The sequence below is a fragment of the Calonectris borealis genome, chromosome 11 (genome assembly GCF_964195595.1).
Source record: "Calonectris borealis chromosome 11, bCalBor7.hap1.2, whole genome shotgun sequence".
In the NCBI taxonomy this organism is placed as follows: Eukaryota; Metazoa; Chordata; class Aves; order Procellariiformes; family Procellariidae; genus Calonectris; species Calonectris borealis.
In genome coordinates, this window is record NC_134322.1 from 21,217,854 (window position 1) to 21,235,285 (window position 17,432).

The 17,432-nt window shown below is 41.0% G+C and overlaps 1 protein-coding gene across 15 annotated transcripts in view; it reads right to left on the bottom strand.

Annotated features, from left to right (window-relative positions):
* Positions 1–9,852: 9,852 nt before the first annotated feature.
* PEAK1 (pseudopodium enriched atypical kinase 1) overlaps positions 9,853–17,432 on the bottom strand; it is a 124,357-nt gene continuing 116,777 nt past the window's right edge. For all 15 annotated transcript variants that reach the window (XM_075160437.1, XM_075160446.1, XM_075160448.1 and 12 more), the window contains one exon: positions 9,853–17,272. In XM_075160437.1, the coding sequence (XP_075016538.1) occupies positions 16,115–17,272 (1,158 nt within the window). In that variant the 3' untranslated portion in view covers positions 9,853–16,114. The remainder of the gene's footprint in view (positions 17,273–17,432) is intronic.

Consider the following 17,432-nt stretch of genomic DNA (forward strand, 5'->3'; position numbering starts at 1 on the left):
ATCTGGCACCTAGCCTTTCTTGGCTGCCTGTCTTCCTGCCTGGCTGAGACAGCAATTCGGTCTGTGCCTTTCAATTCTGCTGCCCACTGTTCCAGTCTGTCCTCTGATTTGCAGCTGTCCCACATTCATTTTGCTACAGAACAAACACAGGAGAACTCTGTCTAGATCGCCACTTTGCTGTAGGGTATGGATGGTGTAGGGTGATGGTTGTTGGTGTTTACTTCCACAAAACCAATGAACTGGGTGATCCGTTTGTGAGCATCCTCCTTGGGTGCCTTAACTATTTGTGGATACATGGATTTTGAGCAGTCTTGTCACAGAAACAGTTAGACTCCAAGAGGTTTTAGTTTTCCTGTAAGCAAAGAGCAGGTAAAAAGATTCAGAGCTTAATTCTCCAATGCATTACACCGTAGTACCATTGATTTCAGTACAGTTCTATTTCATCTTAAACCGAAAGTAATTGACTGGAATATCATGTTTTTAACCCATAAATCCTCTATATCCCACACATCTCAGGCAATCACCTCAACAGCTGTGGATCTCTGAATCACTTAAATGAGTTTCCTTACCACTGAAGAAAATATCTCTCCTTTGTTTCAGTAGAATAGCCCATGGACTTAGCAAAAACATCATGTGTCTGCGTCTAGATACAGCATATGAAGTTCTTCCTCCAGCAGTAATCATACAAACGCTGCAGGAATGAAGTGCTGTTACTAAGGCTCATTTCATTTTTTTCATGTAGTAGCTTTCTTAATTCATTAGAGAACAGTTTTTTATAATTTGGCACAGTGGACTGAGCTGGTTACAAAATCAGTCAGTATTGTAGGTGAGAAATAGTAGAGTGCTGGCAGTTTATCTGATGACCTGTTCTGCTGAAGCAGACAGGTCTATCTATTTTAGCAGTAAAGGAAGGTTGAGGATCAGAGATCATACATTTGCCAATGATACTGCATTGTATAAAATCTCCCTCCCACAGAGTCCGAAGTCCTTTGCTTTCTGATGAAACAACCTGACATGACATATATGTCAGCTTGCATGGCTGTGAAGCCTGCAAGGAGGCTATGAGGATATTTTGGAAGGGTAGAGAACTTGCTGAATGTTAAAATATAGCTTTATACTGCGATTTAATTCGGTAAGGGGTGAACCCCATTGTAAATACAGAAGCCAGTAGCTCCATAAACCATTGAGAAAATCTATATTTCATCATTTGAAAGCTCATATTTTCATCTTCATTTTTTTGTTGGCTTAATCCCTTGGGAACTTCTCTGCAGTGAAAGACATGGCATATATTAGTGTAGGCTTCTAAAATATATTTATATATAAGCAATAGGGAGAACATATGCTATACTACTGTTATTGATTGATTTTGGTTAAAAAAGCAACAATAAAACCCAGTGAAAACAGAGACAAAAGATCAAATTTGGAAATTCCTAACTGTAATAACAGAGTCCCTTTGAAATGAAATATACTGACAAGGACAGTCCTGACCATGCTGGATTCATCTGATAAACCTTTGTTCTCTTTTCTCTTGTTGACAGTTGAAGTACTAATGCTCCCAATAACCTGAGTGGTACAAAGGGAAAGGAATCCTGTTGCTCTTTTCTTGAGGGTAACAAGCATCTTCTTCTACCCACACCTAATGGGAAGTGGCAGGTCGGTGTTGAGGACAGATGCAGTTTACTGACCCTGTAAGGAATGCAGTGCCAGCCTGGTCAGGTTGCATTTCTTACCCTTTCCCATTCTGAACAACTAGAAGGTTGGGACAAGGCAATATTGATGTGGGGCACCTGAAGCTTTCTGTTCAAAGCAAGCATCCTGCTCACTGCAGATCCTTTGCTCACCTCACTTTGTGCGATATAGTTGCTGAGGCAAATGGTTGCAGGGTGGCCAGCCACTGAACCTTGGTACCTCCACCCGTGGGTCCCACCATAGGATAGCTTTGCCAGGGATCTGCTGCCTTTTTATTATGAGCGTCTAACTTCTGAGGTTTTATAATTCAGTCATTTCACTGTCTAGGGGTTCCTAGGCCCATGGCCATGCTGTTTTACCATCTGACACACTCAGCACATACATAAGAATATGTTACAGCTGCTCCCTTCATATCTTTCATGTGCATGCCATAAACTGGGCTCTGAGATGTTTTGAATTAGCAAAGCTCTGTGGCCCTCAGTGGAGCTATCTTAATTTACATTCAGACCTTCACAGACAAAAGATGCACCTTTGTAAAATGCATATCTGCATCCAAAATGCAGCCTCCTTGTGCATGCAAACTCCTGCCAAGCCAGAGATTTGCCATATGCAGGGGGATTCTCTGAGTCTGGAGTCCAGTGAGTTGCACACTGAACTTGGGCATTTTTCCTGGCTATAATTGCAATTGATTTTTCTAATCAACAGGGAAAAGTAATTCTGTCTTTGATGTAAAACACAGTTGCATTTACCACAAGGAAGGCCTTTTCCAGAGACATAAAGCATTCCAGAGCCCAGCCATGCACTGCTCGGGTAAGCACTATGGCTGTTTTGTGTTTCAGAGGGTTATGTGCAGTTACGGCCTTTGTTCTTTAAGTGTCCTATTTGAATAGAGAGAAGAATTGTTGTGTATAAGGGCAGCTATTTTGAACTTACGATGTTTTGGAGAGAGGAGGAAATGCAGTGAAGGGTAGAATTAGGTCACAACTTCAGGATGCCAAGATTTTTCTCTTGATTTGCTTATTGCTTTTGTAAAGCAGGCTCTCACATTTAACCACACTGGAAGGAATAATCTTTTCTCTGCACTCACTGGATTGAAGTACAAAGGAAATTCATTGAAATAATAAAAAATTTAATTTTCTACATTTCTGTGTGAAAGTATGGCAATAAAGACAAACCAATCTTCTCAGCTATGTAATTAGCATTTATGATCGGGAGATAATAAACAATCAATCAAAGTCAGTTAAAGCATTTCTCAAAAGCAGTTTAGAATCTCACTAAAATGACTGAAATGCAGTGCAACACAAGCACTTCTGTGATGAAGTCAGATTCAGGGCAGGAATAGCAATGGGATTGTTAATGATTAGTAGGATAAGAAGTAGGATTAGAAAGGCCACTTTTAAAACCGAGGAGCTCAGTTCAGTCCAGACAATATCCTGAGCCCACTGATTGCTCCCTGTAGAGAGCAAGCTTGAAATCTTCATTCCCTGTGCTATTTGGGACTAATAAATGCATCCAAATTAGAAACTAGTGAAGTGTTTTCACATCATACCCCTCATTAAGACACTTTGGGAAGTGTGGAAAGATAAAATTATTAAAAATTAAAATTATTAAAATCTTAATAACTGGATGACTGTATTAAATTTGCCTGCATCCAAAATGTGGCATACAGCTTTGCTTTCAGGGGATTGTGTGCACACAAGTCTCCAGTTCTCTATTGTAGCGAACGTGTACACATGTGTATGCGGGAGGGTGTGGGGGAACAGGTAGCGCTTTGGAAATCTAGCCTACATTGTGTGAAATAAGAAATTAGCAGTGACCTTGTGGCTAGTATTCAGATAGAATCTTTTGCTATTACATTATATCCCCTTTGAAAATTGCTACAGATTTTGAGCACTTACCTAACTATATCCATGATAAGGCCCACTTCCCAGATGCGGTTAAAACAAGCTTTTCTTCGTACCTTTCCATGGGATAACATCAATTCACAGCCATACCACTGTCTTCTTTTGGCAGTTTGCAGATGTAGGAAATACTGCAATCAGACGTTTCTAATTTAATTCAATTCCTAATTAATTTGATCTCTCCTTTAATTCAATCTCAGCCTCAGGACCTAAATCATTTGTATTAAAAATAACATAATGGCCACCCTTTCTTTTAATCAATGTTGTCTGCTTTAGGCAGGTATTAGCAGATAATCTGATCACCAAATACACAGTGAGTTGGCATTTAGTTAATAACTAACAGGGAAAATTTGGAAAAGAATCACAGGAGAAAAAATAAAAAGAGAAAGAGGGTAAAGAGAAGAGAAGAGAGCCTTACGAAGACACACAACATTAAGGAAAATATTATGGAAAAGTTATTTTCGCCAGTGACTGTTGGTACAAGCCTCTAAGAAGCACAGCCAGTGGTGTCAGCCAGGGTGAGAGGCTTAGCCCAGTAGGGAGAGTATTGACAAAGCTCCAAAAAGAATGAGGTCTACGGTAAATCTAACATCATTTCCTCTTAGACTTATTTAAACTTACTAATGGGATTTATAGGTTAGATGCTTAGTGGTAAAGCTGGCATAGCTCCACTGAACTCTGGCTGCATCATTTGCAAGCTTCTCTTTCTGATTGTAGGTAGATGCCATTTGCCTGCCCAGTAGCATTTTTATGGGGAAGCCTTGTTGTCCGGTGTGTTGTCTGGGAAGAATGTACTACCTGGCAGAGTCCTGGGCCAGGGCAGGAGTCAGGGCCGGGAAGAAAACTTCTGTTGCACAGCTTAATCCAGGTTGTAAATGGGGCAGTGTGGAGCAGCTCTGCAATTGCTTCGTACCAGCTCATGGGGAAGTCACCAGTCAGGCTCACTGGCCAGTTCTCTGGTCATCCCTGGCTGACTTATGTCACAAGGTCCCCAGTTCTCTGGAGACTGAGAGCTGCCAGCTGTAGGGCTGCCACATCTGGCAGTACTTGACAGAGGCTGACAGGGACTTATTTTGAGGGGACTGTGCTGCATCTCTCTTGTTTTCTTACAAATACCATCTTGGGAATGCATCTGAAGTAGGTAGTTTATTGTCCACTCTCTTTTCTCAGCAAATTTGCAATACTGCTGTAATGACAGCCCTTCTGGTCAGCCAGTAACTCCAGAGGAGACTTGGACTGGTTATTTTCCACCTGCCTCCCCTGTGACTGCTCCCAATGCCTGAGTGATCAGGCTGAATGGAGCCCATGGTCTGCTGCTCAGCAGATGGCATTTTTCCAGTACGTTAGTATTGGAACGACACCCAGCACAGTATGAGGGATCCCAAGCTGTGAAAGAGTCTGCCTTTTGACTAAGGCAGAAGGAAGAGCCTTGACAGTTTGCTGTTTTGCAAGTTACCCAATAGCAAAAAGAAGGTTCACACAGTGTCCTGACATGTTCCAGTATGCCATTACTCTCTGCCTGAGTTCCCAGCACTCTCATTCAAGCTCCATTCAGTGTATTTTACACTGATATAGTGATGAAAGGTATCATACACCATCTCAGAAGGGACCGCGCTCCTGTGGGGAGTAATATGAACTGTATATGCTAATCACACAAGGGCCTTTGAAGCTTGCAGTAGAGACTGCTTGAAGTCATCAGCATAATAATGTAGCAGATTTGGGACTTAAGAAACCCACAGACTGATACACACGTTTCTGGTGGTGTACGAAGGCAGTTGACCACTGGACTCCTATTCATGTTAATGAGGTTCATTCCCCATGACATCCTCGTAAGAAAGGCTGCTCAGCAATGCCCAGGAACAGAGCTGGTCCAGCGGGAGAGGTGCTCCAAGGCAGAGTGGTCTCCTGCAAAACAGAGGTATTGACACCGCACCGGGAGACAGAAGAGGATGGTGAAGTGGCAGAGGACACTAGTCTCAATCTAGATGTGTATTGGAGCTGAAATGGATGTCAGAGCAGCTTGATCTGCTACTCCAGTGGTATAGCTTTGAATTCCTTCCTTTTTAGAGGCTTTGTAATCTTGTAACTTTCTTGTTCGAGCAACTATTATTAAAATTGACAAAATGAATTTATAATTCTATAAAAATCATTCTGTGATAGATTTTAATTGGTGGAGGCTCCCAAGTCATAGTGGACAGTTGTGAGTCAGCGGTGAATAGCATGTAAGTAGAAAAACTGTAGGAGATGGTTTAGTTGAATAGGCCCTGGATTCTTGGATACTTTTCTCCTCAGATGGCTTGCTGTGTCCTTGAACACATTCTTTTGCCATGCTGTGCATCAGTTCCTGAATCTGTGACATAGGAATTATGCCCTCCTTGTAAAGTGCTTTAGGATCAGCACAAAACTCACATTGTGTTTTTATTTTACTTTTGGTGAGTGGAGAAAAAGAAAACCTTTTTAATCGTGGATAGAGAACAAAAATTCTGTAACAAGTACAAATTCTTTAGAGAAGACAGACAACTGTGTCTAAGAACTAGTCTTAGTTCAATCTTTCCGATTGCTGATTTGCAGGAAGAAGTGACTAATCACAAAGTGAAGTCTGTTCAAGATTAGCGTAAATTGTAGAAGGTTGTAAAAGGCTCCAGATGGATTTGAATTATTTGAAAAAGCAGACAAAAATAACAAAGGAAATTTTGAGTTGGATAAACACAGACTAATTCCTAATAAAAAAATAAACTAAATAGTCTAATGTGAACATCCAGAATTTTCAAAAGTCAAGGCTCTAGGCATGGAGATGTCTGCTCAGGACAAGCAAATAGGGTGCTGATGGGCTGGAGATGAAATATGTTCTGACATTTCTACAGAATACTGATACCCGTACTCCTAGTCCCTCGGTTCGAGCCATATCACCTCAAAAACATACAAACAAAAAATGTCTCACTCACAGCAATGAACAGAGTAGGACTGTGTGCTGAAGTTTCTATGATAGGAGATGTTGAAGGCTTCAAGGTGATGATACAGATGGGGAGAAATTCTTCATGCCACAGGAAATTATTTGAGTGGTTCACTGCTGCAAAAGGGTCAGTGATGGTGAAGCTCTGGGTCTGGGTTTTATGAAGCAGTGGATGGCATTAAAAGATTTACAACGAATGCTATTAAAAAATTTGTCATGTGGTATCCCACAACATCATCTGACATCCTGTTGCTCCTTCTTTGAAGCCGAAGCACACTCTCGTGTCCTGTGATCGCAGCTTTAGCAATAACTCCCGTACAAACAGAAATACATAAGCTAGAGTATTACTATGGCAGAGCATAAACCTTTTCTCCAGTAATATAAATGGAAAAAGCTTGGAAGGAGACTTTTTCCCCCGGACAAGAGAAGCTGCATGACTGGCTTGCAGGTTATGGGGTGTTCTTTTTCTTTTGATGGTTGAGGTAGTGGCGGTACATGGGCAGACTACTGGCCCATTTCCAACAGTAACTTGATTTAAATTTAGTGCCCATGTAGGAACCAGGGAAATTTTATTATCTTGACTTAATTCTCCATTTTCTTTAGAAGAACATTTATGTCCTTTTGCACTTTGGAGAGGTGCAAAGTTAATAGCTTGCTTTTTACAGATAAACTGCAGGGATTTCGTGTTTTTTAAGGTTAATCTTCTGCTGTTCACTGCAGTTAATCTGGGCCATTAAGACTCCAATGAAATCAGGCAAAACCTAGCATCTGACATAGCTCTGTAACTGCCCCCTGCCCCGCTGCACATAGGTGCTGTCCCTGTTCTGTCTCTAAATGGCAGCATGGTGCTGCGCAGGGGAGTACGGGCTCTCCCCCACCCCAGGGTGCTAAGCCAGGTGCTTTGGGCGATACCAGTGACACAACACATCCCAGCACCTGTAAAACAACACGCAACAGCTTGAGAAAGCAGCATTCTGTGTGTTTGTAGAACAGGGGCTACTGGCTAGTACCAAAAAGAACAGACATTAGTAAATACCTTTGCAATAAGCCTCCCCATTCCCATTCCTTCCCCTTTTGGAGTATAAGATGTAGTAGAGACTTTTGTGGCTTTAAATGACTGTCAGTTACTTCCAGTGTTCGCTTCTGTGCACGTCCTGACTCTGCCAACTGCAATCTAACAAAATAACACCTTAATGACAGCAAAACAAGGGGGTGAGAGCAGGAGATGCTAGTAGAAGATGCATGTTCGATAGCTACAATTTTGAGTTCTCTGGTTTGATACACGCAAATCTGCTTCAGAGTCTCCAAGCTGACCTCCCAATGGCTCCCCAACGTCTGCCAGACAGTGACTTTTGTGCTCATTTTAAAGTGTTGAACTGATAGCAAGAAGCCTGCCTCCATCTTCCAAGTGGATGGGCTAAGCACCAGGCTCTAGTGTTGGCTCCTGAGATAGCAGCAGCAGCACCAAGTGAAGTGCAGTAGATTTGAAGGCCCAACACCGTATTTTAATGCCTACCTTTCAATTCTGAGCTAAGAGTCATAGCCCTGAGGAGAAAGGAGACTACAGCCTTTCTCTGCAGGATATATTGTAGCAAATGCTTAACTTGAACAGTTTGCCTTGTGAGCTAGCTGCTTCTATCCAATTCTGGTTAAAACCACTGCTGGGTAAGGAGGATTGTGTGATTCGTATATGGCAGCGTAGAAACTCACTACCTTGGGCAAAAGAAGCAACCTGCAGAGCTCAAGTGATGCATGGAGATTTTCTAGAAAATAAAGGTTTATCATGTAGAGGAACATAGATCCTTCGGGCCTGTCTATCATAAGGTGAATTTCTGAGCTGGTGAAAAACCTGATACAGACATTCTTGCATCAGCCAAAACCAGGCATCTGTTGGCTTCACTTGCGTTCATGTCTGGCACAAGCTGAAATAAGAATGCCTGACTGCGGCCGCTTAAGGGACACCCACAAGAGAGTTTGCACTGACATAACTAAATTAATTTCAAACAGATTTTAGTTAAACTAGTATAATTATCATCTCTTGACAAGGTTTCAGTCTATTTTTGCGTATCTTTTTCCTCCAGAGTGGTGATTGCCACTGACAAATAGCATAATCTAATTCTGTTTCGTTAAGTCCACAGCACTTTGTTGAAGTGAACAGGGATTACTCTGGCAAAGCCAAAATATGTGTCAGGCTGTTAAACATGTTGCATATTTACTGACACCTCTGGAATGAGTTAGCTTTAAAAAGGACGAGGACAATAGCTTAAATTGTTTTTGAAAGGCTTTGAAACAGTGTCTAAGGAATAAATGTGAAAGGCCTGTAGTAGTTACACCCTAGACTAGTTCTGATGACATACCTGTGCAAAGCCACTGTAACTGTGGGAAGAATAGAGCCCTCGGGGTGCTTTTTGGGGGTTGGGTTTTTTTCTTTTTTTAAAGAGTATCTGTGAGCAGTGAGATTGTCATGCAGAAGCACAGCATTGCTCCAATGTATATGGTGTCATTTGTTCTATGCTGATAAATTCGCATCTGCAGCCACCATTGCTGTCTATCAAATCTGGGTATAAAATTGAGCCGTTCGATCTCACTGCCACTGAAGTGTGTCTGCATGATCACGGAAGATGCGTATTATCTCATCTGTTTTTCACAGACCCTCCGTGAGACGGTATGCTTCAAGGTAACGGATCAGACACAAAATGAATTCCACTGCAGACCACTGCCTCAGAGGCATCCTGCTTTGTCACAGCATATAAAAATTTGGCTTAAGAGTAATTTTATTCCTTCACAGCAGGTCATTTAAGCCCTGTGCACACTAGGGAAATTGCTAACTTTGGCTCGGCTCCTTTAGCGATAACGGTTGCCCCAGTGTGGACATGCGGCTGTCTCTGTTTTCATTAATGTGTCAAGTCACTTCTCTCCAAGGCGGCCTTACAAGACACTGGTTCAATGAACAGCAGCTGCTGGTGGCCAGTTTATTTTTGGGCTGCCACTGCCACTTGTCCAGATGGAGCCAAAATAGTGCCAGCCATGGTGAGACTTCTGGGGAAAACACCAGAGGTGGGAGGTGGCACAATGTCCCAAGCACTGGCAGTTCCTGCAGCTGGGATGCCCGGCCACCATGCTAGCATGGCTGGCGGTGCTGAGCATCAGTCTCATCAACCGAAGTTTGCCACGCTTGCACACTAGCTGCAAACTAGCCAGCTATTCTTGTAGTAAAATCTTTTGCTGGACTTGCCACATGCATTTTCCTCAGAAATATACATTTTCGTCTAATTGCCTAGGAAGAGAGAAAAGTGAGACAACTGCAAGTTTGATTTTGAGTGTAATAAAACTAGTTTATTTACACAGTAACATGAATGCCACAGAGTACACAGCAAAGTACCACAGCAAACCAGAGTGTAACTGCCCCTGATCACAAAGGAAGGCTTGAAGTTTATATACTTATTTATATAAAAACGTGTAAATATCAATATGAAGCACCAGATAAAGCAATGCAACAAGGAATTCCAAATACAAATTACCCACAAGCATGGAGTTGAAATTAAAAAAAAAAAAAATCCCTTATTCAAGAGATTTAAAGAAATCCCATTTATAAAAGTCTATCAATTTTGGAATCCCTAATTTAAAAATAAATTTCCCACTTTTATTAAAAACAGTAACATATTCTTAAATGCTCAGCATAATTAAGTTTTAAAAGAAAAAAACCCAAGAATTTCAACTGCAAAACCTTCTAAATACCAACAAGCCAAAGGACGAAGAAACAGAAGTTTTGAGTCCTTTTTGAAGAGGTGTTATTTATGAAATTACTATATTCAAATTTACACACTCTTAAATATATATTATATATACAATATATAATATATATATTTTCAAGCAAAAAGGGGCAAGAATACTTTTGGGATACCAAAATTCATATACATACATATATATATTAAAACATGCCCACACACACTCTCATATATATATGTATGTATATATATATATAAAACCAAATATTTCCTCCATATAAAAAAAAGTTCCAACCTCTTCTAAATCCCTGAAATCTTCCCCTTGGATTTATGGAAAAAAAAAATCTTTATAGTCTGAAGTACAAACCAAATTCTAAAATTCTGTAGAGTGGTAAAATGCTTATGTACAGGTAAGTTGAGTATTTCATTTCTCACTGGCAACTCTGCTTGATCTGAAAGCATTCTGTGGTTTCCAACTAAATGCTGAGCGGAGCACCAATGCAAGGAGACTTAAAGGAAATTATTTAAATTACATTCTACATGTATTCAAAATCACCATCCCTCTAATACTGCATCCAGTTGAATAATAAAATCCATACAAATGTCTACTAGAATTTCTCTGCTACACAGCAGTGGGAAAGACTTGCTCCTCCTTCTAAAGTTGAGGGTGCCCTAAAGAAATTTCTCCCGAGTATTTCCTTTGAAAAGTATTTTTTGTGTATTCCTCCCTTGAAGTGTTTGGAATCCAGATGATTGTTTACAGAATATTTCCACAGGTGTATTTTTATAGAGGTATTTAAAATTCTATTCTGCAATTCTTTGATGTTATCTTACTACATAACGATCATCACATCTCTCCCTACAGGGACTGAAGGGCTCTGATTGTGCTCTAGGTTTTACAGGAGTTTTGGCAGAACTAACGCTACCTCTGCAAAATCTGAGTAAAATAGATGGCCTAGTCATGCAGGGAATAATGGTCGTGTACTGTTTCTACAGAGAAACAGCTTAATTCCTATTTGGGGAAAGGACAGTGCTTTAAAAGGTCTGATTTGGTTTCCATTATATCCCTCAGAAAAGTTACAATTGATTTAAATAAAAACAGGACTATTTAATTTATATTTACATATTAATTTAATTGCTACTACAAAAAAAAATTAATTTAGGTGGGGCATCTCAGCACAAGAATTGATAAACAGATACATTTTATTTCAGCAGCAAATACTGTTTTTACAAAAGTTAAGGATCTACAGTGTGAAGCTGCTGAATAAATTCTCCAAGTAGCTGAACCCTAACACACATGTGATTTATTTAAATAATATATTTTTCTCTCTAATATGTGGGAATTCCCCTGTGTTAAAATGTCAAGATGATCCATTCATACCTTGTGGGTGCTGCTGGGATGTGCGGAGCATGAAAGATTTAAGGTGGAACATTTCTGTAAATGCTACATGCATTCTTGTCTGTGGGCCAGCAATATGATATCCTAGCTTGAGTTACTGATGTCATCATGTCTGAATATTGAAGTGAGACCAGGCTTCTATATTGGGACATTCCAGAGGCTCCAGAATAGAATTCTGGATTCCCTCATTCCTGAAAATTTGTAGGCAAGATTTTACTAATAGATTCTCTTTATATTCACCTGGTTATGCATATTGACTGGATCAGATCTGAGGTTTGAAAGATAATTAGTGAGTAAGTAATTCCCATTTAAGAAATACAAAACAAAACCACTTTCCATAACATCTCAGGAGTAGTTTTTTAGAACTCCTGTTTTAACTGAGGTTTGCATTTCACACCACAGAGTACGGTGTGCGGCACATCCACTACCTACAGCAGGAGCAGCGCATCTTACCTTCACCGCTTCTTCCAGACTAACCGGATTCCTCATCTCCTAGAAGCTGAGCGTCTGCAGTAGATTGTCAAAGCAATAGGCTTCTTTTGATGCTGTGGTCAGTCTAGACCAATTGACTTGTTATCCGCTACCTTCCTGTGCACATCCCAAATTTGAAAGCCCACAATTTTTTTACTTCAGGTTTATGCTGTACTACAAGCAACTTAAAGGAACTCGTTCACATAAACTCCAAAACCGAATCTCATTGAATAGATCAACTCAGTATCTTACGAAGTACAGCATTTAATTTTGTAAGGTCTTTTGCATCTTAATATGGGCAGTATTACTTCTAGGGCTATTATGAAAATAATAAGATTTCCACCAACTGACCAGCTACATTTTAGTTTTTTGACAAGGCACTAAACATTGTGAATCCAATCACTGTGCTCTCTCTGTAACATTAGAGAGGTTTTTAATGGCTCTAATAGGATCAGAAACCACTCATAATTCTTCAAACAAGCATTTGATTTTTCCAGAAATTAGTTTCCACTGGAAAAATCTTTACAGTTCACGTTAAAAATATTTGAATGACAACTTTTATTAATAGAAAAATATATATTTACAGTCAATACTGTTATCTTAGATTTGCAGCTCTTCCTATTTCTTGAGCTCAACTGAAAGTGCGACATTGCTAAAAAAAAATTCAAGATCTGTGCACATATTCAAGTAAGTTATAACATGCACAGCCAGGGGTTTTGTTCCTGTCATACACAGGATCCCAGTTACAAACAGAGCGGGTTTTTTTCCTTTTGCTTAGCAATTATGCTGTAGCATTCTTAGGATTTGTTTACAATCAGTTTAATGCATACATTCTTGGACATTTATTGTGGCACAATCTGTTGCCAGGATGGAGACCCACCACAAACACAGTTACAATCATCAGTTATGGGCATATCTGCAAAGTGAGCCTCAAGCTCCCCAAGGAATAGCTCAGGCCAGATTGTGTTCGACTACTTTGACCATTCTTTCTTTTTTAAAGAAAAAAAACCACACAACACTACAAATTGCTAAAGTTTACCCAGTGCTGCACAAGAAAGAGATTGGTAGTGAACATCTATCCATGCTTGATTATACTGCAGAGCTAAAGTGAGTATTGGTTCATCACAAAAGATACAAACTGAAATTAGATAGCTAGAGATAAAAAGGCTTCGGACCAGCTGCATTAAATACATATGGTTGTAAAACATTCAAAATTCAACTTTGCATGTGCGTGTTGACATGAAAGTGACACTGAGAACATGTGTCCATAAACACGGAAACACCTAACAGCTTCAAGGAATGAGCCCACTGCAATGGCAAGTGGTCCAAGAATTGTTCGTACAGCCTATATGAGTTAGGTGAGAAGTTATGTGCGCACTCGCACTATGAAACAAACACAAAACCAGACCACAGAGAACAAGAAGCCCTACTCGTAGCTCAACACATTGTGACTAATAGCTAGCTGAAAGCATGCGAGTGACTTGTCGTGCTCGGTGTATTTAAGCTATGAGAGCATTGCCCTCCTGTGTCCAGATAAAGCAGGGCTGCATTGAACATGTGTGATTCTTTGTAAAGGTTCTTCTATGAGCTGCTCAGCAGTAGTGTAGAAACTTTCTTTCCTGATGTAGTAGGAGTACCTGAACTACATACATTGCACTTGGGCTTTTAATGCACTGTCCTCTTTTTCTGCCTCAATGCCGCCATCCTAACCTTTTTGCCAAAAAGAGAAAGAAAAAAAAAAAATCACAAAATATATTACCCTTATCCCTGCCTGATCCTTCACTGATACAGGTGAATCAAACAAAAGAATAATAATCAGAAGTTTCAAAAAAATCTTTAGAAAGGTCACAAAGTCTATATACCATGGCACAATCGATGTAGGCTTCCACACACTATTCAGCTTAGCTCCGATAGATGCCAGAGAAGAATAATATAGACATTTCAACCCCTCCAAATGTACGGTGTGGATCCAGAGCTAGTTTTGCTGACTTTAAGCCTGCAAGACTGTTTGTTCAGTTTCCATGCATCTGGTCCAAGCATGCATATGCTGTCTAAAGTGGCTATTTGTTTCAAGGCTGAAGTGAATTGAATCCTCACAGTTTTAACAAATAAAATGAAACGTCAATCCATAAAAAGAACACATGGATATCCGTGCATTTATGTGCCAGGAAAATAAAGGAAGGGGCTGCACATCTAGCATCAGGTAAAGGCTGGTGTGTAAAGTGAACACTGTAATGTACAGCTTTAAAAAATACATACAAGAATTGCACATAGATCCATAAGAAAGAAGCACAGGCTCATAACTAGGGCTGTCAGATACCTGGTCAGAATAGTCGGTATCACTTTTTCCCCTGCATCCAGATCAACTCTTCAGAGTGATGCAGGAAACAATTCAGAGCCTAGCAATACTGAGCAAACATACCGCCTGTACAACTGCAGAGGTTCCATAGGAAACGGCCATTAGATCAGGGAAGGAAGTCAGCAGCGGCCTCTAAAAGTGAAAAGCTCCTTCAGGTTGAGTTTTTAAAAATTCTGTCTCTTTAATCCTCACTAATTCCTTCTCTAGTCCAGAACTCTGCAATGCTCTTTGAGCTATTCTGACAACATTCCATTTTTAGGGTGTTGTCTATAGCAACATTAGAAAACACTAGTTACAACAGACAAGAGATATGCAGCCAAACACTGCTGTGGGAAAAACAGATCATGATACTGTTAGTTGTGGCTGCCAAACTTAACAGCTCCCTCAATAATTAAACAACAGTGTTTTTGCCCCCTTGTTTTTACCCTTCAGAGAACTGTGTCTGCAGTAAAAGTGTCTCCATGTGGCCTGTTAGCTACACACAGACAAGCTCTAAACATTTCTATCTCCTGCCAACATACCAGCAGAGCCAATTTCAGTCCCACTTTGCAATATGGCACAAGTGACAAGAGCAAACCAAAATAAAACAGAAGAGGTGGCTGTTATTTTCATCCCCAATTCATAGCAGTGATTGTCAGAGAAGGTTATGTACGTCCTATCCATTTCAAGTCAGGCTTTAGTGCCTTTTGCGATGGAAGGGGAATTTCAATTGCCCACCATGTGTTGTATTGTTCTTGTATAAACGTGATTATAGCTACAGTACATCAACAGTCCAGACTGGTGAATGTCATGTAGGAAATGGGATAGACAAAGTGTGCATATTCTGCTTTTTAATGCAGAGGTCTTAAGCTAAGGGTAATGGTCTGATTAAGGCAGTATTGTTGAAATCACGGATCCGTGGTTAGAAAAGATACGGGTAGGCAGTGAGTCAGAGGCAGAGAAAGGAGGAAGAGGACTGAACACAGATGCTAACTCCCCACTGACACTTGCCACAGTCAGCAGGATAACCACATCTGGGCAGGAAAAAAAGAAGGCGTAAAGTGTAAGAGAAAGATGAGAATCTGTTTGGTTGAGACCAAAGGAAAGAGGAGTCCAGCCCACTTGTGGGGGACTGACTAAGCTGAGAGAAAATTTTGCATGGTATACGGGATGGAAGCAAATGAATGTTTTGTGGCATGGTGGATCACTCATCTCACATTTACAACTAATCCATTTCTGCTTATGGTCACTGCTATTCACTAACCAATGCTACATACGAAAATGACAGAAACTACCTAGATGAGGAGGGCAATTTGTTTACTGCAGTGGTAGAAATAGTGGTATCAAAGTTTGCTCTCCTTTTCAGCCAGATATTAATCAAGTTACATACTGTCTGATCCAAATGCAGTCATGTATATATAATCAATCCCTAACAGGCCTGGCAAAAAAGTAGTTTCTGTCATATTGGGTACAGGATGCAATTTCTCCAATTAGAACCTATTTGCTCAGAGTTGCTGGCTTTGATATCTAGGCTATTTTTTAACACTTACACAAAGTGTGAGCCCTAGGGCAGGCTGGAATGAGGGCTGGAGTGGAGATGGGGGGTGCTTCATGAAAAGCAACAGGCTCTACAAACTAGTGCTGCTGCATGATTCTCACAATGCGATGAAGTGAGTCTATAGTGGCAAAAGCCAGATATTGACAACAAAGCCAGTCTTCCAGAATAACTCCACAGTCCCTGTCCAAGGACTTCTCTGCAAACTTGATCATCAGCAGCGTCCTTTTGATATCCAGCCAGTTCTGAAGTACAGCATCTCTCCGCGAGGGGTTGGAAGATGTACTTAGAGCATGGAACAAGTCCTCACGTGGACCCCAAAGCAAACACTGAAGGATTCCCTTGGCTTCTGATATCAGGATCCTCTCTGAAGGGTTGGGATTCAGCAGGCAGCTGGCAAGTTGTTGAAGCCCTTGAGAGTAGAGGGAACGGCAAGGAATCTTGGGGAGATCAGCACGAGTATACTCCTTCTCCTTCAGCTCTGGATTCTCATCAAAGGGATTGGGTAAGTGCAGCATTTCGTAGATGAGGATGCCAGTCTGGAACTCATCACACTTTTTGTACTGTGTTGCAGTGATGATTTCTGGAGCCAGGCGAGACTGATCCCGTAGGACCTCAGGATCCACCATATGACTCTTCTGCTTGGCCTGGGAGAAATTGCTCACTATTAACCTGGCTGGGCAAGCAGTGTTGGGACTGGGTTCCATGGACTCAGAGCTCAGAGGGCTGCCTCCTGGTCTGGAATGAACCAGCAGCAGGTTCTCCAACCGCAGATCACAGTGTGTGATATGATAAGGTTTCAGATGCTCCAGACCCAAACACAGCTGTAAAAGGAGTAGACAGACCTGTCTTTCATATAAATCTGGGCTTTTTGCATGGCGGGGTGCAGATTCTCGCACAAAGTCGGCCACTGTTAAGTATGGGACCTCCCGCGTGATGACCACAACACGGCTGCGTGGCTTGCTGATGGTCCCCTGGTTGCTTGAGCTGTCTTTCTGTGAAGCCTCTGTATTGGAAGGAGTGTCTCTGTTCTTCTGCTCAGGCTCTTTCTCCTCTTCTTCCCGCTCTTCTTCTTCTACCTCTGCTGCATCAGCATCCTCCCATGGAAGGAGACGAACTGGCACTTCAGCAAGGAAATGGCCACAGTCCTGTTGGATGTTAAAGTTGATAGCCAGACTCTGTCGGATAGATAGGCTGTGGTAATACTGCTGGGATTCCTTAGCTTTGCTCTTACAAATCTGGGGGAAGAAAATAAACAGAACAGACATAACATAACTCTTAAATTGGTAAATTCTGTATCTTTTTTTTTAATATGTATCTTGTTAATGGGTATCCACAGTCTAGCCCTAAACACAAGCACTGAACAATTTTTTACTGAACTGACCTTGGCAGATTATC